The sequence below is a fragment of the Rana temporaria genome, chromosome 9, assembly GCF_905171775.1.
Source record: "Rana temporaria chromosome 9, aRanTem1.1, whole genome shotgun sequence".
In the NCBI taxonomy this organism is placed as follows: Eukaryota; Metazoa; Chordata; class Amphibia; order Anura; family Ranidae; genus Rana; species Rana temporaria.
In genome coordinates this window covers 139190224-139213822 of record NC_053497.1, presented here as the reverse complement: position 1 = coordinate 139213822, position 23599 = coordinate 139190224, and the positions used below count along the sequence as shown (strand labels likewise).

Sequence of the window (23599 nt, the reverse complement as noted above, 5' to 3'; positions counted from 1 at the left end):
GGTAAGAGCGCTAACTGTAAGCAATGAATTTAGTAGCGGCCTTTCCTTTAGAGCAGAGCTCCTCTATGTCCATCCCAAAATTACAAGAAGGAAACAGATTTCTTTCAAAGATCTTTCACTGATGATTAAAGCGGGAGTTCACCCATTTGTAAAAAAAAAAAAATTCTCCCCTTAGCTTCCTGCTCGTTCGGTCTAGGGGAATCGGCTATTTTTATTAAAATATGAGCAGTACTTACCCGTTTTCGAGCTGCATCTTCTTCCGTCGCTTCCGGGTATGGGTCTTCGGGAGCGGGCGTTCCTTCTTGAGTGACAGCCTTCCGAGAGGCTTCCGACGGTCGCATCCATCGCGTCACTCGTAGCCGAAAGAAGCCGAACGTCGGTGCGGCTCTATACTGCGCCTGCGCACCGACGTTCGGCTTCTTTCGGAAAATCGTGACGCGATGGATGCGACCGTCGGAAGCCTCTCGGAAGACTGTCAATCAAGAAGGAACGCCCATTCCCGAAGCCCATACCCGGAAGCGACGGAGAGGATGCATCTCGTAAACGGGTAAGTACTGCACATATTTTAAAATAAATAGCCGATTCCCCTAGTAAAAACGAGCAGGAATCTAAGGGGGAAAAGTGCCCTCTAAGGGTGAACCCCCGCTTTAAGTAAATGGCGTTACTGAATTTTTGAACTGTGCCGTTTGTAGCTTGGGCCACCCACCTGTGAATGAAGTTCTTCTTCTCTAAATACTCCATAGCAGATGAGATCTGAGTCGCCATATGGAGCAGCACCACAGCTGTCACCTCCTGCCGATTGCAGTCCCGCAGGTAATCCAGGAGGTTACCGTATGTCATGAACTCCGTGATGATGTAAAACGGGGGCTCCCGTGTGCAAACCCCTGAAACAAAGCAGGGTAGAGTAAAATATATCTTGAACAATGGGATCTGATGGTTCAGTGTCATCGTTCACTGTGTATGCATCTATATACTGTATATACACACATATACATATATACAGGGGTTTATTTCAGCTGGAACTTACCTCTGGACCATGCCCTCTGCTCACCACTATTAGGCCCCATGCACACGAGACGCTGGTAAACACGTGTTCAGAGGCATTTGGACAGCTTTTTCAACTGCCCCTGAACACATTCAATGTTATCCTATGTGTCCATGCACACAGTCAAGTTTTTCTGCGCTTTTCTGCAGTTGCGTTTATGCTCGTTTTTTCAGAAGCAAAGAAATGGGTTCAGACGCAAAACGCGATACCGGCGTTTTGCCGCGACTTCGTTTATAGGCGTTTTTAAAGGTGACCTATTTTTTTACATTAGAAATCTCAAAAATGATGGCAAATGATGAAAAACCATTAACAAAACATAAAAAACTGTAATTGCTTGCATTGCAGACAATCCACAACTTGTGGCAGGTGACGTGGCCAGTGGACAATCCAAAACTTGTGGTAGGTGACGTGGCCAGGTGATGTGGCAGGTGACGTGGCCAGGTCATGTGGCCAGTGGACAATCCACAACTTGTGGCAGGTGACATGGCCAGGTGACGTGGAAGGTGATGTGGCCAGGTCGTGTGGCAAGTGGACAATCCACAACTTGTGGCAGGTGATGTGGCCAGGTGACGTGGCCAGGTGACGTGGCCAGGTGACGTGGCCAGGTGACGTGGCAAGAGGACAATCCACAACTTGTGGCAGGTGACATGGCCAGGTGATGTGGACAATCCACAACTTGTGGCCAGGTGACGTGCCAGGTGACATGGCAATGTAACATGGCCAGGTGACATGGCAAGTGGACAATCTGCAACTTGTGGCAGGTGACGTGGCAAGTGGACAATCCACAACTTGTGGCAGGTGACGTGGCCAGATGACATTGCCAGGTGATGTGGCCAGTGGACAATCCACAACTTGTGGCCAGGTGACGTGGCCAGGTGATGTGGCAAGTGGACAATCCACAACTTGTGGCCAGGTGACAATCCATAACTTGTGGCAGGTGACATGGCCAGGTGACATAGCAGGTGACATGGCCAGGTGATGTGGCAAGTGGACAATCCACAACTTGTGGCAGGTGACAAGGCCAGGTGATGTGGCCAGGTGACATGGCCTGGTGATGTGGCAAGTGAACAATCCACAACTTGTGGCAGGTGACGTGCCAGGTGATGTGGCAGGTGACTTGGCCAGTGGACAATCCACAACTTGTGGCCAGGTGACGTGGCAAGTGGACAATCCACAACTTGTGGCAGGTGACGTGGCAAGTGACACGCTAAATCCAAGTACACTGCTGCTCTCTCAGCTGCTCTGGTCTCACAAAATGGCTGAAATGGTTAAATAATACTGTTTTTTGAGCTTAGGGGGGGGTCTTATGATGTTTCTTAACTAAGCGCTTATAAACGCAAACGCTGTAAAACGCCGCAAAATTTGTGTTTTAAACGCCGTTTTTTGCGTTTGAAAACGTGTGTTTAGATGAGTTTGCATCTGCGTCTCGTGTGCATGGGGCCTTACTTGTAAACACAGAAGTTTGGCTTCTGTGTTTACAACCGAAAGCTTGTCTCCCAATAGCTTCCACAGATCTGATCTCCTGAGCGGCTCCCACTGAGTATGGGATGGGGACAAGAGAGATGCACAGTCCTGGGGTGCCGTGCAGATGCTGACACCCCCACTGAATGCTCTCCTTCCATGGGGAGGTACTAGAGGTGGCTGGGTGCTTCAGCTTAATACAGGAAGAAAAAAGTAAGACATGTGGAAGATGGTGGAGCTTTTAAGGAGGGGGAGCAGTGGAGAGGAGTTGCATGCATAGGTCAAAACTGAAGAGAAGTGAAATTGAGATGTGGATGGGGATGCAGAGGTAAGCAGCTGTGGAAGGCGGCTGAACTCTGCACTCTGAATGCAGCCCACCTGTGAACTCTGAAACAATTATATAACGCACTCCCAATTTCTGCACCCTGTGTGTAACAACCCCCCCCCCCACCCAAACTCTGCATATAATGTACTCCTGGTATTTAATGCTCTTTTTAAGACCCTCCCACCGTTGTAAAATTTGACCACACGCACAACTTAAACATTTAGAGGCTGGGGGGGTTCTTGGTTCAGTTCCTGCACCTATTTTGTGAGAATATATATTATATACACACACACATACACACACACATTATATATATATATATATATATATATATATATATATATATATATATATATATATATATACATACACGCACACACAGTGCCTTCAAAAAGTATTCATACCCTTTGAAATTTTCCACATCTCATGTTACAACCAAAAGCGTAAATTGATTTTATTGTGATTTTATGTGATAGACCAACACAAAGTGGCACATAATTGTGAAGTGGAAGGAAAACGATAAATGGTTTTCCAATTATTTTACAAATAAATATGTGAAAAGCGTGGCGTGCATTTGTATTCAGCCCCTTTGAGTCTATACTAGACTAGAACCACCTTTCGCTGCAATTATAGCTGCAAGTCTTTTTGGGGATGTCTCTTCCAGCTTTGCAGATCTAGAGAGGGATATTTTTGCCCATTCTTTATTGCAAAATAGCTCAAGCTCTGTCAGATTGGATGGAGAGCGTCTGTGAACAGCAAATTTCAAGTCTTGCCACAAATTCTCAATTGGATTTAGGTCTGGACTTTGACTGGGCCATTCTAACACATTAATATGCTTTCACTACTTGCATACAGCTGCACGTCGATATGCGTTGGCAGAATGGCAGTGGTGGGCAAATGGGAGTACCTGTACGTCCCCTTTAAGAAAACCTGAGGCGCGCGCGCCCGCCGCACACTCTCCATGACCATGCCCACAGGCCCCACGAACTTGACGTTCGCCTGCGGCCCGCAATCGTGTCATGGTGAGGCAGAACGGAGAGATGCCTACGTAAACAAGGTATTTCCCTGTTCTGCCTAGTGACAGGACAGTTATCTACTGCGCCCTGTCGTGTCACTTGTAGCCCACCCCCACACAATTAGAATCACTCCCTAGGACACACTTGACCCCTTCACCGCCCCCTAGTGTTTAACCCCTTCCCTGCCAATGTCATTTATACAGTAAAAATCGCTGTATTAATGACAATGGTCCCAAAACAGCGTCAAGAGTATCCCATGTGTCCGCCATAATGTCGCAGTCATGATAAAAATCACAGCTCGCTACCATTAATAGTTAAATTTAAAAAAAAAATCATAATAAAAATGCCATAAAACTATCCCCTATTTTATAGATGCTATAACTTTTGCGCAAACCAATCAATATACGCTTATTGTAAAAAATGTTACCAAAAATATGTAGAATACATATTGGCCTAAACTGAGGACATTTTTTTGATATATATTTTGGGGGATATTTACTATAGCAAAAAGTAACTATTGTTTTTTTCAACATTGTCGCTTTTCTATTGTTTATAGCGCAAAAAATAAAAAATCGCAGAGATGATCAAATACCAAGAAAATAAATCTCTATTTGTGGGGAAAAAGGACGTCAATTTTGTTTGGGTGCAACGTCGCACAACCGTTCAATTGTCAGTTAAAGTGACGCAGTGCCAAATCGCAAAAAGTGCTCTGGTCAGGAAAGGGGCAAATTCTTCTGAAGCTTAAGTGGTTAATCTAAACTAGGGGGAGTAAATTAAAATTCACGGGGATCCGATCAGAAACATTTTCTTCTAGCGGAGGTCCGAGTGTCATATTAGTGCTATGACTCCCCATGATATGCTCCACATCGCAGCCTCCTGTGCATGTCACAGGCCCCTCATCTCAGACCCCCAACACAGACTGACCAATCCCAACACAGACTGACCAATCCCAACACAGACTGACCAATCCCAACACAGACTGACCAATCCCATCACAGACTGACCAATCCCATCACAGACTGACCAATCCCATCACAGACTGACCAATCCCATCACAGACCCCTGTCCTCATAACTGCACAGCACTCCCCCCTCCCCACAGAGCTCTACCTTATTTATACTGAGATTAAATTACACACAGGTGGACTCTATTACTAATTAGGTGACGTCTGAAGGCAATTGGTTCCACTAGATTTTAGTTAGGGGTATCGGAGTAAAGGGGGCTGAATACAAATACACGCCACACTTTTCAGATATTTATTTGTAAAAAAAAAAATTTAAAACCATTTATAATTTTCCTTCCACTTCACAATTATGTGCCACTTTGTGTTGGTCTATCACATGAAGTCCCAATAAAATACATTTACGTTTTTTTGGTTGTCACATGATTATATATATATAGTTTTTTTTTTAGATATCTAGAAATACATTACACATATACATATGGTATAAAAGGACAGGAGAGTAAACGTAGGTAGTTGTATAGAGCAGGGAGCAGAGCCTTTAGTGGAGGAACACATGATGGGAGACCATCCCAGATCTGTTGAGACTCCTTCCACCCCGCCCCCACAACAGCTAAACGCACTCAGAACATGCTGCATGATGCAATGACACTTCCCATTCCTATGACGAAAAATTATAATGGCTACTGCTGAATAACCCCATGATTACCAATATGATGGGAAATCTTGGAATGGCATTATGGGAGCTCCTGATATTAGCAAATTCAGGAGTGAACTACAACATAGCACAATTCATAAACCACAGTACTAATGGAGATTATGGGGCTGATGCATTAAAACTGCATAACAGAAAATCAATGCAAAAAAATTGAAGATCCTGCCCATGGTAACTAATCAATAAAAAAACAGAAAGCTACTAACCCCTTATAAGCACGTTCATTTTATACTTTTGCTGCATATTCACCACCTGAAAGCACAGCTAAATATTAAACGACATTGGGATAAAAAAATATTAATTTTCTAGTCTTACCTCCACTTTTCTGCTATAGCATTTGTCGTTTTTTCTACATATGACTGTGCAGTCCAACTGGCAGACGAGTCTGGCCACACTGCCCAGTGTATCCTGCAATCTAATAGGCCTAGTCAGAACTGCCTCCCTGTAAAGGCGGGGGCCCATGCAGAGGCCCCTTTGCTCAGTTTGTAATATATCTAGATGTAGATATATATATATATATATATATATATATATATATATATATATATATATATATATATGTATATATATATATGATCTCGATCTCTGCAACCATATGTGATCATTGTAACTGCAGTTCTCAGAAATGTGAATCTTAATGACACGTCCATTTTACCCATAAGAATGCGCAAAGAAAAGAAAAGGTGGTAGCTTTTTTAAAATAAAGAATGCATATCCAGTTTACATACCCAGCAATTGCACCAGGTTGGGGTGTTTAACCTCCTTCATCACAGAAGCTTCTTTCAAAAACTCTTCCACTTCCATTGTGTCCTCCTGAAAACATGGGAGAAAACAAACATTTTTTTTTTAGGTTCTATTTAAAAGGCTTCATAAGAAAGTATAAAGCAGCTAGAATCCCTCAAACAGCATTCTTTAATCCCAGGGTGCATCCACTGACAGACTTTAATTAAAATGTGCTTCAAAAACATCAGTGTTTGGGTGCTATTATACAGCACTGCGTCTGAGGATAATGTAAAACTGCAAAACGTGAATCGTTAGAGAAAACCTCCAGGCAATCACATGTTCTAGCATTCAACACCCATTCACAGGGTAAACATTGCCTTCCGCTGCATTCACACATCAACAGGAGCTCACTGCTAGAGAAATGTCTTCATACAATAACTAGGAGAGGCTTTAAGGACAAGTCAGCCACTAGGTGGCAGCAGCTTACAGGACTGGTACATTCTATAAATCAATTGATATGAAGAATTTAGTCTCCCTCCATGTCCTCGCCCAACATCATCAGAAGTCACCCAACTTATAGCTCCTTAATCAGCTGGTCCTTTGCCTTAAAAAAGTGTCTCTGAATCTACTGACAAGCTCCGAAGAGCTTGACATTTCATGTACAATGCTGACCCGGTTTTGAAAATCCCCCCAAAAAATGCAGCAAAGAGCAAAGCATTCCCACAGAATCTAGGGGTATGAGAGTAAAGGGGGCTGAATACAAATGCACGCCACACTTTTCACATATTTATTTGTAAAAAAGTGGAAAACCATTTATCATTTTTCCTTCCACTTCACAATTATTTGCCACTTTGTGTTGGTTTACCACATAAAATCCTAACAAAATACACTGGTCAAAACAATTAAAGGAACACTTAGGCCGCGTACACACGATCGGTCCATCCGATGAGAGCCGTCCAAAGGACCGTTGTCATCGGTTAACCGATGAACCTGACTGATGGATGGTCCGCCGCGCCTACACACCATTGGTTAAAAAAACGATTGTGTCAGAACGCGGTGACGTATAACACAACGACGTGCTGAAAAAAAACGAAGTTCAGTGCTTCCAAGCATGCGTTGACTTGATTCTGAGAATGCGCGGGTTTTTAACCGATGCTTTTGCATACCAACGATCGTTTTTGACGGTTAGGTGTCCATTGGTTCAATTTTAAAGCAAGTTCTCATTTTTTGGACCGAAGGTTAAAGAACAATGGGGCCTACACACGATCGGTTTGGACTGATGAAAACGGTTTGGACTGATGAAAACGGTCCTTCAGACCGTTCTCCTCTGGCGATCCTATCGTGTGTACGCGGCCTTAGAAAACAAATCCGATCTCAATAAGGAAAAATTTCATGCTGGATATCTATACTGATACGGACTGGGTAATGTGTTAGGAACAAAAGCATGCCACATCGTTTGATGATAACTAAAATGTATCAACCTACAGAGGGATGAATTCAAAGACCCCCCGAAAATCAAAGTGAAAAAATTATGCAGCAAGCTAGTCCAATTTGCTGAAATTTCATTGCAGCAACTCAAAATGGTACTCGGCAGTTTGTATGGCCCCCAAGTGCTTGTATGCATGCCTGACAACATCAGGGCATGCTCCTAATGAGACGACGGATGGTGTTTTGGGGTATTTCCTCCTAGATCTGGACCAGGGCTTCACTGAGCTCCTGAACAGACTGAGGTGCAACATGGCGGCACCGGATGGACCGAAACATAATGTCCCAGAGGTGTTCTTTTCGATTAGATCTGGTGAGCGTGGTGACCATTCAATGGTGTCAATTTCTTCATCCTCCGGGAACTGGCTCCATGCTCTCGCCACATGAGGCTGGGTATTGTCATGCATCAGGAGTAACCCTGAACCCACTGCACCCAGCGTAGGGTCTGACAATGGGTCCAAGGTTTTCATTCCGAGACCAAGCTCCACAGTGACAGCAGTGAGCACAGGGCCCACTAGAGGACGTCGGGCCCTCAGGCCACCCTCATGAAGTCTGTTTCTGATTGTTTGGTCAGACACATTCACACCAGTGGCCTGCTGCTGGAGGTTATTTTGTAGGGCTCTGGCTCATGCTCATCCGGTTCCTCCTTGCACAAAGGAGCACATACAGTTCCTGCCGATGAGTTAAGGACCTTCTACGGCCCAGTCCAGCTCTCCTAGAGTAACTGCCTGTCTCCTGGAATCTCCTCCATGCTCTTCAGACTGTGCTGGGAGACACAGCAAACCTTCTGGCAATGACACGTATTGATGTGCCATCCTGGAGGAGTTGAGAATGTCTGTGCAACCTTTATAGAATCCAGGTATCTCCTCATGCTACCAGTAGCAAAAACCGCAAAAGTAGCGAAAATTGTCAGAAAATATGAGTAGGGAAAGAAAAAAGTCAGTGGCCTCCACCTGTAAAACCATTCCCGTTTTGGAGGTCATCTCATTGATGCCCAACTAGTGCACCTGTTGTTCATTTCATTAACACCAAAGCAGCCAAAACTGATAAACAACCCCCTCTGTTACTTAACTGACTAGATCAAAATCCCATGCTATACTTAGATGAAAAAGTGTTCCTTTCATTTTTTTGAGCAGTGTACAGTTACGTTTTTGGTTGCAACATGACAAAATGTGGGGTATGAATGCCTTTTCAAGGCACTGTTTAGGAATGTTTTCAACGCTGCTTTTTCCTCCCCTAGAGAAAGGCATCTAAGGGAGGAAAACAAATCATCCAGTGTCCATGAGGCTTAAAAGAGAACTAAACCGAAGAACAAAAGTTAATATATTGCGGTCTACAGTCCTTCAGCGGTGGCTGCAGTTTTTTCACTTAAGAATATGTTCAGCAGGTACCTGTTGCTCTTGCCAGAAGTGCACTGTCCTGATCACTTCCTGTGAGCTGCACTGAAGAAGACTTTCCTTCCTAGCTATCTTCTGTAAACTACCAACTGCTCTGCCCTCCCTGTAATGGAGATGAAGAGATACAGGCATGTTTGTAGCCCTTATAAAAAGAGAGCAGCCTAGGGTTAGAACCATGGCTCACTCAATAGATACAGAGGAGGTGTGATGTAGCCACCGAGGGACGGGAAGTGTATTATTAAGTGTTACTAAACCCAGGGCCCTGCATATACTATATCTGGTCTCCCACAGTACATGGAAATGCAATTATTTTAGTAAATTTAAACTGCTAAATACTTTTTCTCATCTGCAGTATATAGCAGTCCTGTAACTTCTATCGTCGGAGGCAGTCCTGGTCACGTGACGTCCCCCCTGCGCTGTGGAGTGTCGGCAAGGATCCATTGGCGGTGAGATAGCGGCGGCTTCCACCCCCCTTCGAATCCCAAATTTGAAACCGCAGATTGGCGGTAACAAGTCCGTAGCCTCAGTGCCGGGTGGGCACCCCCTAAAGTAAGAGGCCATTTGGCTGTTTTTATGTTTTTTTAAGATTTTTAAATAAACGTTATCACGCTATTGGTCTTCCTGGCTTTCTTCTCTTGCATAAATATCCCATGTGGAGCTCCTGGATCTGTATATCGGTTTGTCCATATCTTCATGTGCGCAGGCACAATCCTGCATAAGCTGGTGTGACCATCTTTTCATTAAAATGGTCCACAAGCTCTGGTAAGAGCAATTTATATATCAAGCACCTTGGGTGGAATTGAAAGTATTAAGAGCGGTGGTGGCACTTTCTCTCCTTATAAGAAATTCACAACTAACGAAGTGGATTGGAAAATTTTCTTTATTGTTTGGGACTATTCCCGTTTATTATTATTGATCACATTGGATTTTCACGCTGTGTGTTTTTTTCAATGTGCAGCGCTGTCTGCAATATATGGGACTCTATTTGATGTTTTGTTATATATTTTTTATCCAATAGGGATTGTTAATTAATTGCCAATCTTAGCTGATTGGTGCACGGCACTGTACACATTATTTGTATGGGCCCAGCGCCCTCTATTCTCACTTTCCTATATGTACAATTTCTTATTGTTTTTGAGGAGCAGCATATAATATTGTTCACTAATAATTTTTTTGAGTAAGGCGCGGAATTTTTTATGTACACGTAACTTCTATCAGTGCCTGGTTAAAGCTTGTAGGAGGAGTTTTCATTCTGCCCTGATTGTCCTATGAGACTACAGGACTCATGATCCTCTGTCTTGACAGTGCTGATTGGTCCCTGTGCTTATCACCTTCCCTTTACTGCATATACAGACTCATTTTACGGTAGTGGGTTTAGTAACACTTCAAAAATAAAATGCAGCCACCACACCAAGAACACATTTTGGGGTTTGGATACATTTTAATTATGTGCTTGTATAAGCATGTGCATGGGAGCAAGCCATATTTATTTCCAAGGCTCTTAGCTTTGCCTTGATAAAGAAAAAAACAAAGCAACCACTGTGCTGAACTACAGGGCAAGATTATTATTCAAAGACATACTGAAAACAATACAGTGAGGAAAATGTATTACTGACATGTTTCTGGTGGTAGTTTCATTAAGAACTACCATAATTCAGGCAAGCATTTGCACCAGCGTCAATAATTATCAAAACATGTGGCAAATTCAGGTAGTTCTTACTATCTCCACTTTAAGAAACTGTCGCTATGGCAATGACAAATTCCTAAAGAATTACCGCCAGGTCTCACTGGCAGTAATTAAGACCACCTCTGTGCTGTGTATAGAGCATGGTCTGTGCCTGCGCTGGGAAGCCATCATATGTGACCACTTCATGCACAGGGCTGTATCCCCAGCTACATTTATCTGCCAGCTGGGAGATTCCCTGACCAAAAACTAAACAAACAAAGGGGCCGGGAACACAGCTCATGTCATTACTCATGTGTGGTGTGGATTTTACAATTAGTTGTGCCAGTCCAAACTGTATTTTAGGGTGTGGCAGCCCTTTTTTTTTGGACAGAAAGAAGGAAAAAGTTCATACACCAGTTCCCTACGCAGGGATTTTTCCACTTAAAAACAGTTAACTGAAAATGCAAAGCCACCTTGCTCCCTTGTCAGCAGCATTGTTGTTCTTACCAGTCCCTCTGTCTGTGTTGTCCAGCTCTCCTGGTTCTCTCATTAGTGGCCATTAGTCGCAGCACAACCCACTTCTCGCGTCTAGGTAGTTTTCCTGGGACGAGACCTCCTGGCTGGGGCTCCTCCGACTCCTGGGACGAGACCTCCTGGCTGGGGCTCCTCCGACTCCTGGGACGAGACCTCCTGGCTGGGGCTCCTCCGACTCCTGGGACGAGACCTCCTGGCTGGGGCTCCTCCGACTCCTGGGACGAGACCTCCTGGCTGGGGCTCCTCCGACTCCTGGGACGAGACCTCCTGGCTGGGGCTCCTCCGACTCCTGGGACGAGACCTCCTGGCTGGGGCTCCTCCGACTCCTGGGACGAGACCTCCTGGCTGGGGCTCCTCCGACTCCTGGGACGAGACCTCCTGGCTGGGGCTCCTCCGACTCCTGGGACGAGACCTCCTGGCTGGGGCTCCTCCGACTCCTGGGACGAGACCTCCTGGCTGGGGCTCCTCCGACTCCTGGGACGAGACCTCCTGGCTGGGGCTCCTCCGACTCCTGGGACGAGACCTCCTGGCTGGGGCTCCTCCGACTCCTGGGACGAGACCTCCTGGCTGGGGCTCCTCCGACTCCTGGGACGAGACCTCCTGGCTGGGGCTCCTCCGACTCCTGGGACGAGACCTCCTGGCTGGGGCTCCTCCGACTCCTGGGACGAGACCTCCTGGCTGGGGCTCCTCCGACTCCTGGGACGAGACCTCCTGGCTGGGGCTCCTCCGACTCCTGGGACGAGACCTCCTGGCTCGGGCTCCTCCGACTCCTGGGACGAGACCTCCTGGCTGGGGCTCCTCCGACTCCTGGGACGAGACCTCCTGGCTGGGGCTCCTCCGACTCCTGGGACGAGACCTCCTGGCTGGGGCTCCTCCGACTCCTGGGACGAGACCTCCTGGCTGGGGCTCCTCCGACTCCTGGGACGAGACCTCCTGGCTGGGGCTCCTCCGACTCCTGGGACGAGACCTCCTGGCTGGGGCTCCTCCGACTCCTGGGACGAGACCTCCTGGCTGGGGCTCCTCCGACTCCTGGGACGAGACCTCCTGGCTGGGGCTCCTCCGACTCCTGGGACGAGACCTCCTGGCTGGGGCTCCTCCGACTCCAGGGACGAGACCTCCTGGCTGGGGCTCCTCCGACTCCTGGGACGAGACGTCCTGGCTGGGGCTCCTCCGACTCCTGGAACGAGACCTCCTGGCTGGGGCTCCTCCGACTCCTGGGACGAGACCTCCTGGCTGGGGCTCCTCCGACTCCTTGGACGAGGACCTCCTGGCTGGGGCTCTTCTGACTAATGGGACGAGACCTCCTGTCTCCAATATGGGAACTGTCTCCATACTGGGAGCCCTGAGCTATCCTCAGGATTGAGTATATAACGGCCCTGCACACCTGTCTACTCACACAAGCTGCAGATATCCAGGAAAATCTGGATACAGGATCAAAGGTCTTGTCCCACCCAAGACACTTCAGAACCTTCAAGCCCTAGGCCCCAATCCAAGTTTACAGAATCCAGAGAAAGCTGACTTTTCAGCTTTTTCTACTCAGAAACATTTGTCTGGAACATTACAATAAGCCTTAATGCGAATCCTGTGACTTTTCCTCAGTGGCAGGACCTCACACTGTCACAATGGGTAATGACAACCCCACATGGGCTCTTTCACTTTCGATTGGCAATGCACAGCAGTGGGCAATTAGAAAAGCACTACTGGACTTAGTGAATCAAAAGTGAAGCGAATCTGATGGGGAACTGGTTTCTCAGTTCCCCATCAGGCTACGCCTATCCATGGAATAAAACTCCTTGGCCATAGGTCAGTGTGATCAGTGCAGTAGACGGGGAGGGAACACTGAGGAAGGAGCGGCCAGCGTGGACACGCATTTTTTTAGTGCAGACACAGATTCTTGTACCTGTCTGGGACAGGTACATAAATTGGGGGCAAGCATCGACACGTTCAGGCTCCCACAGAATTTGAAAGGACGTCTACGACACCTTTTATGAATTCCTCCCAGTGACTTTCACACCGGTTATATTTCAGCAAGGATGCCAATGTGGGGCATGTAGATAGTAACTATTGGAACAAGATACCCAGCCATAGAAAGCTATAGGCCTGTGGGCCTCTGTTTACACAGACATGAGACCTTCACCTCATTCAGCCAGAAACAACCAGATTTGACAACAATGATCTCAGGTCTATGGGCCATGGTTAACCTATATATACATTTATATAGATCATCACCTCTCAAATCCATTCAAACACAGTCAAAAAAGACTGCAGTTTTAGAAAATTGTTACTCCAAATTTATGAGCTACACAAGCCTTTTTATTTCATTCTGCAGTAATCTATTATTTTGTAAACTACTCCATACATCCTCATTTTAGTTCCTTGCAAACAATCAGTTTGTGTACAGGTTTTCACAAGTTCCCATTTCCCTGCTCTTGTAGGTGGCTAAAGGTAATTTCCAAAAATCTGCATGGAACGTAAAGTATATGTAAAACAGCCCATAGAGTTTAAAATAAAAATTAAAGGAAAAACATTTGTGTATACATATAAAAACATTATAAATACCTTGATCACCCTCTGTTCTCAGCTGCATAAGCAGTTTAGAGAGCTGGGGAGAAGAAGCAGCAGCACACTGGCCTTTCCAGTGACTTTTGTGTAATTTAACAAGCACTGAGTATGTGCAAGGAGTTTTTAGTCTTGCTTTAAAACACTTGAACACATGTGTCAAACACAAGGTCTGGGGGTAAAATGTGTCCCGCCAAGACATTTCATATGGGCCTCGCACCTCTCCTGCAGTCACAACACCCCCCTCTTCTCTGCCTTCCACTTGCTTCAGCAGTCAGCAGCAGAGCGGACAGAACTCCTCTGCACTTCTCTGTGCAGCCATGGAGAGGCTCGTCACCGCCACTCCGTCTCAGCAGTCAGCAGCAGAGAGGACAACAGAACTCCTCCACCAGTTCCTGCGCTTCGCTGTGCAGCCAAGGAGTGGCTTGTAACTGCCCCCCCCATCACAACAGAGAGGTAGACCAAACTACTCCTACAGATCTTGCACCTCTCTATGCAGCCCCCCGCCAGAGCCTCAGAATTCAGCACACTGACTCCAGCCCTCCTGTGGTCCTGAGTGATCCTGAGTTTTCTGACTCCCAGTACACTCTTCAGCTTCTTCACGGCGTTAGCAAACGGTAAGGGGGTGCACTTTAATGTAAAGCAGGGTGGGGGAGTCTTGACTTCTATTATGAGAATACAATTCTATCCCAGCTAAAAAAACAGTAATAATCAAATGCAGAGGCATTATGATAAAGAGTAGATACCAGTGGTGGCTGGTGCTCAAAATTGAGCGCAAACTGAAAAATTCTGAACAAAAAACCCATCAATTGCAGCCTCATTGTACCATCAAACACAGCCACTGTTCCCACGAAATGCAGCCACTGTGCCCATCAATTGTCGCCACTGTGCCATGAAACACAGACACTGTGTCATATCAAATTCTCCCACTGTGCCATATTAAATGCTGCCAGTGTGCCCCCCGCCTGCACTTACCCCGTCTTGATGGGGGCAGCGGGTGACGGCAAGCGGTGTCCTCTATTCTCCTCTCTTTCTGTCCTCTATGATTGGAAGCCTGATAGGCATCCAATCACATCGCCTGACGTTTCAGGCAATCAGGTGACAAGTAACAGATCCGAGCACCTGATTGGCAGAGAGGCGGTTTAGTGTTAGGAAAGCGAATATTCATTTGCTTTTCTAACACAGCTGCATGGCGCTCGCAGGTCACCTTTTTTGAAGATGGCTCTAATCAGGTGCTTTAAAAAAAAAAAAAAAAAAAACCCTGCCGATGTAATTCTGGTGCCCGTCTCCCCCGAAAAGGGGATGGGCGCCTTAATAGTGGGTGGCAGCGACGGCCATAGATAGATTCATGTAATGCATAAATCTATTGGTGATAGAGGGGTGGCTGGAGAGAGGGGGCGGCGCCCGTGTGCCCTTATGGACGCACCGCCACCAGTAGATACATTTATCTAGTCTTACAGATACAACAGGCAATCATAATAATGATGCAGCCACCGACTAAATGGAGTTTGACACCCCTGTATAAGAAAAACCTAAATACACATATTTTGAAGATGCAGATCTACAATGCATCAGTCTTTAGTCCACATGTTAACTGCTTAGAGCAGCTGAAGGAGTCCTGTGCTTCAATGAAGCCTCTGGGTAGGGAGCTGCTAAACACCGTCAGTCTGCATAATTCTTCAACACAGCAGGTGTTTTGTCCTGAGGCTCCAATTAAACGTACAAGCAGTATTAGCCCACAGCCTCTGAAGTGTGTTAAACAGGGGTTAAAATATGGCCATACTCTTAGGAGTTTAGGCCCTTTTTGGATTCTTGTGGGCAAGAGCCCAATATGCTTGAGCCACAGACATTGGCAATTTGGCTGGTAACTTAAAAGGGTATGGCTCTCTATGCTATAAGAATATTAACCTTCCAGGTAAGAAGTAGGAATGTGCACCTGCGTGCATTTCTAGTTCTCTGATCCTGCTTTTCTGTGATAGCAGCCGGTCTTTTAGCTATCAGCAACCAATCAGTGTGGTTTCTAAATAATATAACATCCGATTATAGTGATCACATTTGTTCATTTACAAACCTATCCAGCCTGCATTGTGTCTGTTTGATACTGTAGCTGTCAGAAACAAATACAATATTGGAAAAAAATATATTCTCATATGCGTATATATTATTTAGGCAGGCAATAAAGAGTTTGGGATTTAGAACACTTGGGGGCAGTTGGGTTGGCCTGAGCTGCATTTATAGTGCCCTCCCACTGGTCCCCCTTAAGCTATAAATGCAGCAATCATAATTATAGCCCCCAGACAGCACTAATGCTTGCAAAATGTGACTCCTTTAAGTAAATGGTGCCCTGCTGCAATAGCCCCACAACCACGTGTACGCAGTTACGCAACGGTAGTATCCAATTTAGGGGGTACACCAGGCAGTGAGAAAGCAACAGATCACCTCACTCACTGTCAAATGCCTCTGGAGAGCGATTCAAGGGGCAGCAGCAGGCGTAGTGCAAGTCATTATTGTCACGTTAACAGATTCATACTGGCACTGCTAAGTCTTGTCTTGGCATCAATGCCCTCTAGTCATGAAAGTATGAAGCTGCAAGAGGAAAACATACAGTATGGGAAGGAAATCCTCACAAACAAATAAGGCTCAACTGCTGGAAAGGTTCAGAAACAGCAAGGTACGAACACTCACCAATGTGTGACAATGCTGAATAAAACAGACTGCATTCTGCCAGGCATGTAAATCCCATAGTTACAATGACAGGAGCCAAATATAAAATTCATACCTTCAGAGTCTTTACCGCCACAGTCAAGTTGTACTTTTTCCACACGCCCTCATAAACTTCTCCATATTGACCGCCACCCAGCTTGTGCTTCATAGTGATGTCCGTCCTCTCAATCTCCCACTTGTCGTAGTTGGGCGACACACCATAGATAGTGGGCTTGTTGCGTTTTGGAGCTGGATAGTGCAGTGTGGTAATTAGTCCATCAGACACCGTGGAGTGATGGTGGACCAGCTCTGCCAGTGTGTTAAATCGACTATCTGATGACACATAAAGCTGAGTGCGAGAAAGAAAAAAAATAACAACATTAAAGCGACCATGTCATTTTAAATAGAAATAGTCTGAAATGCTTGACCTGAAAAAATAAAATGCTAATATTTCTGCTTTGCTGGGACATCAAGCACAAGCACAATGTTCCGAAATCAATTCCTTTAGACAGCTGGTAAACTGACAATGCCAGGAATGTCAATCTCCTGGGTCCCCTGCAGCTCTCACGGGTTCCTCCTGCTGACCTCTAAGACACTTCTGTATGCTGCAATGTATGAAGGTCAGCAGGAGGAACCAGTAAGAGCCGAGAGTGACCCAGGAGATCGACCCTCCCAGAAGTGTTGGTCTTCCGGGAGAATTCAGGGCATTACTTCTCTGAATCTGAGTGGTGTTCAGCAGCACTGCCAGGAGGAAAAGGTAAGTATTTACCTTCTTCTTTAAGCCTTTGAATCAGATTTTTAGTGAGCAAAGAGTTGGTAACTGTCAGTCACTGGCATTCTGCTCTGCCCCTCCAGTGCTCTGTGGATTGCCAGGCTGTGCATGGGGAGGAAGCGGCTGGTTTAGGCTCCTAGTGGTGCGCTGAGAGTCTGAGCCAGCTGCCGTCCAGGCATCTGGGTGGATTCCGACATTAAAGTCGAGATCCATTCAGAGTCTGAAGCAACTGAGTGACGTCACTCGACCGCGTTCTTTATCCCATTGTCAGCTTAATATGAGTCACGAACTGCACTCCTGTGACCTACAGGAGACGTATGGCCAAAAGAGCTTTGGCCCTACTTCTTTACAAAAATTCAACATTTCCAGAACAAAGGTACCAATAGCAGCAAATGCATATCTCCCATGACAGGTTTCTTTTAAATCACAGCAGGTGATGTGTATTGCTTTCAGGGCACACATGGTCAAACTGTCTCACAGCTGCCATCAGAACCAATTGCATAATTTCCAGTTTGACTCCATCAGGCTCAGCGTGACCGCAGAAAATCCTGTAAATGTACAAAGTGCAGCAACCAATAGCAATCAATGGGTTCTTAGATAACTAAACATCTTACATTTACCCATACAATCATATATAAATAAAGCAAATCCCAATAAAAGAAGTTTACATTTTTTGGTTGCAACATGACAAAATTTGGAAAATGTCAAGGGGTATGAATACTTTTTCAAGGCACTGCATATGCTTGTGATGGCTTTTTAATAAATGTTATGGTGTTGGAGGTAATGCACTAGACGTTTGTGCCCTCCTTTATTTTCTTATACATAAAGCAATAATAAAGGATGTGTCCACAACTCCCATACTGAGGGCTTGCCCTGCATTTTCTTTACAATTGATAGAATTAGTCCAAGGGTCAGCAGGAACCATTCTCCATTTCTCAACAGTATTAACTTTCTGTACGTGGATCGAAACCATAACAGGATGACATTCTCAAAGTGACAGAAACAAAAATACTGTTCTCGCTTGTTTTTCATCTCAGTGCTGCTGATCATCCCCAGCCTTTTTCAGCCATCACCCGTCTTCAGGCACTCGTCCCAGCAACTGCATCGTAACATTGCTCTTGATCAGCTTCCAAAGAGTGACAATGGAGGACCGTGCAATGCATACGAGCATGGCCGGTGACAGCCTCCACCAAGGATGCAGGTGACAGGGTAACAATGCAGAAGCACTACTAAAAGACAACGCTCACCTTATAACAGAAAGGGTTTAAACAAAGGCCTTTATGACAGGATAACCAAGTTTTATTGTAATGAAAATGAAGAAAAAAAGAGATTGGAAAGCACTGAACACGTTGATTAGCTGTGAGCGTTCAGTGATTGGGGGCTTCATCTAAAGTATATCTAAATAAAAATGAAAAACAATATACTAAAGCTTATCTGTCTTTTTTATGCTTTGTTCCCCCCTTCTAGTTTCACTAGTTTCACTTGGTGATTCTGACTATGACACGCATCCCACCTTCGAGCAACAACACTCGCTGCCTGTACTGTATCTTTGGAGGAGTGGCATTGTCACCCCAGGACAGGAAGTGTTTAAGGCCTGCAGACCAGCCCCCCCATCATCTTCATAACAGAAAGGGAAGGTGTTCTGTAGTCCACAGAGAGCTACATATTATGCAACAAATAAGAGTGCAGTGCAAGTGTACAGGAAGGTATCTGCTCACTAGATTTTTGACAAGATCAACAAGTATTTTTTTGCACTAATGGCACAGATATACCAGTAACGAACTGACCAAAAAAGAGAAGTTCATTGTTAGGATATACAGACATAAGATGATGAAGCCCCTTTAAAGTACCATAATGAGAGAAACTCCTAGTCTGATGATGATGACCTCCTTTTATTTGTCTGGCTTTGTTACACATGAAAATAGTAAGGTATTTTAGTGAACTAAACTAAACGTATACCTCCACCTTCCTCACCTCACTGGCTGCTGTCATCTCCTCCCTTAGTGCCAGGTTTTTGGCTTCTTGATTGGCCATTGAGGAATGACATCATCTGGTGATGTCTACAGGAGTAAGTCAGTGTGTGCATTGCAGGTCTCCACGGTAATAAACTGCATGCTTGCAGTTTTCTACAACTTGGCTCCACTTTAAAGCCAAAGCATTAGCATGACTGCCAGGTAATGAGCATTTTCCAAAGGAAGGGTCAACATTGGCAGACTCTGTATTCTCTCAATAAAGGTTTTCCTTTTGGATAGTACTGAACAAAGACGTGAAGAATGGATTAGGAATTGCTATTGCTACAGATTGCATGTGCAGGAAGATTGGTAAAGGTTAAACAGTCCCCCTTCCTACCCCCCTCCTATCTAACAATCGGATATTTTCTTTTATAATTACTGTATATACTCGAGTATAAGCCGACCCGAATATATACAACAAACTTTGCACACTTATAGAGGAAGAGTGGGGCTATATTTGTGCCAAGTTTGGGGAGCTAGGGCCGGCTGGTACCGGGTCCCCAAAGTCTGGGAGATCAGGCACAAAAAGGTGACTCGAGTATAAGCCGAGGGGGGCATTTTCAGCACCAAAAAATGTGCTGAAAAACTCGGCTTATACTCGAGTATATACGGTACCTTTTTGGGGAACCCTCCCTCCACATGCTGGATTCTTGCCTAGGCAAGCATGATGTACAGTGTTTGTTGCTGCAGCCCCCTACATCCCAGAGGGCACGTTGTCTCTTCTGTTTTTTTTTGTTTTTTTTACAGCTGGCACTCGTAAGAAAAAAAAAATGCACCACAGTGCTTGTGCATCATCAGGGACCCAGCTGCAAGAACCTGCCGCCATTATGATGTCAGAGAAAGATGGCGGAGCAGGACTGGGTTCAGAGCCATACAGATTTCTGTTGCATCATTGTGCATGTATGTTTATTGTAAATAACTCAGAGGAAAAAAAGAGATTTTTAATACAGCTTACCTGTAAAATCTTTTTCTTGGAGTACATTACGGGACACAGAGCGGCATATTCATTACTATATGGGTTATATGGAGTACCTTCAGGTGATGGACACTGGCAATCTCAAACAGGAAATGCCCCTCCCTATATAACCCCCTCCCATAGGAGGAGTACCTCAGTTTTGTAGCAAGCAGTATGCCTCCCAAAATGGTCCCCAAAAGAGGGGTGGGAGCTCTGTGTCCCGTGATGTACTCCAAGAAAAAGATTTTACAGGTAAGCTGTATTAAAAATCTCTTTTTCTTTATCGTACATCACGGGACACAGAGCGGCATATTCATTACTATATGGGATGTCCCAAAGCAATGCTTACAATGAGGGGAGGGAGAACATCTCCAAGACAAAAGGATTTAATTTAGAGATATACTCAAATCATAATAAATCCAACTTAGTTGAGAAAAATAATTTTAAATTTAACTCAAAAAAAGGGGAGCCCCCGGAATCCGAGGGTCTCAAACTGCAGCCTGCAGTACTGCCTGCCCAAAGGCTGTATCAGTATTCCTTCTTACGTCCAACTGGTAGAATTTTGTAAACGTGTGGACAGAAGACCAGGTTGCCGCCTTGCAAACTTGAGCCATAGAGATCTGGTGGTGTGCTGCCCAGGAGGCGCCCATGGCCCTAGTAGAATGAGCCTTTAATGATAACGGAGGAGGCAACCCTTTCAAGCCGTAGGCCTGAGTGATTAACTGCTTAATCCACCTTGAGATGGTGGATTTTGCAGCTGCCTGCCCCTTCTTGGGCCCATCCGGTAAAATGAATAACACATCTGTTTTCCGGATCTTCTCTGTAGCTTTAAGATAGGCCTTCATGGCCCTGACAATATCCAAGGTATGCAGCAACCCTTCCTTTCTGGAAGTAGGTTTAGGAAAGAAGGATGGTAATACCAAATCCTGGTTTAGATGAAAACTGGATATAACCTTTGGTAGGAAGGAAGGATGAGGGCGGAGAACGACCTTGTCCTTATGTAAAATAAGATATGGTTCCTTACAGGATAAGGCGGCCAGTTCCGATACTCTTCTGGCGGAAACTATGGCGACCAAAAATACTAACTTCCTTGTCAGTAGAACCAAAGGAATTTCAGTCAACGGCTCAAAAGGTTGTTTCTGTAAACTTGACAGAACAAGATTTAAATCCCACGGACAAAGCGGGGATTTAACTGGAGGATTAATACGTAAGACCCCTTGAAGGAAGGTCTTAACCAGCGAGTGGGTGGCCAGCGGCCGCTGAAACCACACTGACAAAGCTGAAATCTGTCCCTTGATTGTGCTTAATGCCAGTCCTTTATCCACTCCGAGCTGGAGAAAACTTAATACACTATCGATGGTAAACTTGCGAGAAAGCCATCGCTTGGACTCACACCAGCCTACATAGGCCTTCCAGACCCTGTAATAAATCACCCTAGAGACCGGTTTCCTGGCTCTGATTAGGGTAGAGATTACTTTCTGAGACAGACCTCTACCCCTGAGAATCAGGGATTCAGCTTCCAGGCCGTCAAATTTAGATGCCGTAAGGCAGGGTGGAGGATCGGACCTTGCGATAGCAGGTCTGGCCGTAGAGGAAGAGTCCAAGGGTCTCCCACTACCATCTTTAGGATTAGTGAATACCATGCCCTTCTGGGCCATGCTGGAGCTACCAGGATGACTGGTATGTGCTCCACCCTGATCCTGCGCAGCAGGCGGGGTAGTAACTGGAGCGGGGGAAAAGCATAAAGAAGTTTGAACTGATGCCAAGGGCAAACCAGCGCATCGGTTCCGCAGGCCATCGGATCCCTTGAGCGGGATATGAACCTGTCTAGGTTCTTGTTGAGTCTCGATGCCATGACATCCACGTCTGGCACTCCCCATCTTTGGCAGAGTGCTTGAAAGATTTGTGGATGTAGAGACCATTCCCCCGGCAACAGAGTCTGGCGACTTAAGAAGTCCGCCTGAAGGTTGTCCACTCCTGGAATGAATATTGCCGATATGCAGGGCACATGAGCCTCTGCCCATAGGAGAATCAAGCTCACCTCTCTCTGAGCGGCTTGACTCTTGGTTCCCCCTTGGTGATTTATGTATGCCACGGCCGTGGCATTGTCTGATTGAATTCTCACCGGGAACCCCTGCAATTTGGACGCCCAAGCCCTGAGGGCTAGTCGAGCAGCTCTGAGCTCCAAGATGTTGATGGGCAACTGCCTCTCTGGCTTTGCCCAAGTACCCTGGCGAGTGCAACCATCCAAAATTGCTCCCCAGCCCGTCAGGCTGGCGTCTGTGGTTACTATCTTCCAAGCCACTGGGCTGAAAGACTTCCCCTTCACTAGATTCTGAGGGTCTAACCACCAACACAGACTTTGTCGGACTCTTGATGAGAGCGGCAAAGGGATATCCAAGGCCTGTGGCCTCCTGCTCCATGCTGACAGGATGGCTGCCTGTAGGATGCGAGTGTGGCTCTGGGCGTACGGTACCGCCTCGAATGTGGCCACCATCTTGCCTAGTAACCGCATACATAGGCGAATAGTTGGTTCCTTTTTGCTTAGAACCAGTAGGATTAATTCCTTGATGGCTTTGACCTTCCTCAGAGGTAGAAACACTCTTTGTTGTTCTGTGTCTAACCTCATGCCGAGATATTCCAACTGCCTTGTGGGCTGGAATGCTGACTTTTCTCGATTTAGGACCCAGCCGAACCTCTCGAGGTATTGGACAGTGAGGGCCACTGCTCGTTCCAAGCCAGGAGACGAGTGATCTATGACTAGGAGGTCGTCCAGGTATGCTAGGATCGTGACCCCTTGGATCCTTAGCTTGGCTAGGATTGGGGCTAGGACCTTCGTGAACACCCGGGGGGCCGTAGCCAACCCAAAGGGAAGCGCCACGAACTGGAAATGACGCGAAGCCACCATAAAGCGTAGATATCTTTGATGTGGCTGATAAATTGGAACATGAAGGTAGGCATCCTTTATGTCTATGGAAGCCATGAAGTCGTCCTTCTGGAGTGTGGCAGCTGCTGACCGCACGGATTCCATCCGAAATGAGCGGACCTTTAGATATGCATTTACCATCTTTAGGTCCAAAATTGGCCTGACATCTCCATTGGACTTTGGGACGATGAATAGGTTGGAGTAGAAACCCAGCCCTTGTTCTAGGACTGGTACCTCTATTATTACTTCCTGGGAGAGTAGATGATTTAATGCCGTCATTAATGCGGCTCCCCTCTCCGGATCGTTTGGAATCCTTGACTCCTGGAAATGAGGAGGAGGAAACC

General features: G+C 45.9%; 1 protein-coding gene across 2 annotated transcripts in view; it reads right to left on the bottom strand.

Moving 5' to 3' along the window:
• ABL1 (ABL proto-oncogene 1, non-receptor tyrosine kinase) overlaps positions 1-23599 on the bottom strand; it is a 325871-nt gene that overhangs the window by 48939 nt on the left and 253333 nt on the right. For both annotated transcript variants that reach the window (XM_040324661.1, XM_040324660.1), the window contains 3 exons: positions 16667-16939; positions 6252-6336; positions 707-884 (listed from right to left, as the gene is read on the bottom strand). In XM_040324661.1, coding sequence (XP_040180595.1) covers positions 707-884; positions 6252-6336; positions 16667-16939 — 536 coding nt within the window. The remainder of the gene's footprint in view (positions 1-706; positions 885-6251; positions 6337-16666; positions 16940-23599) is intronic.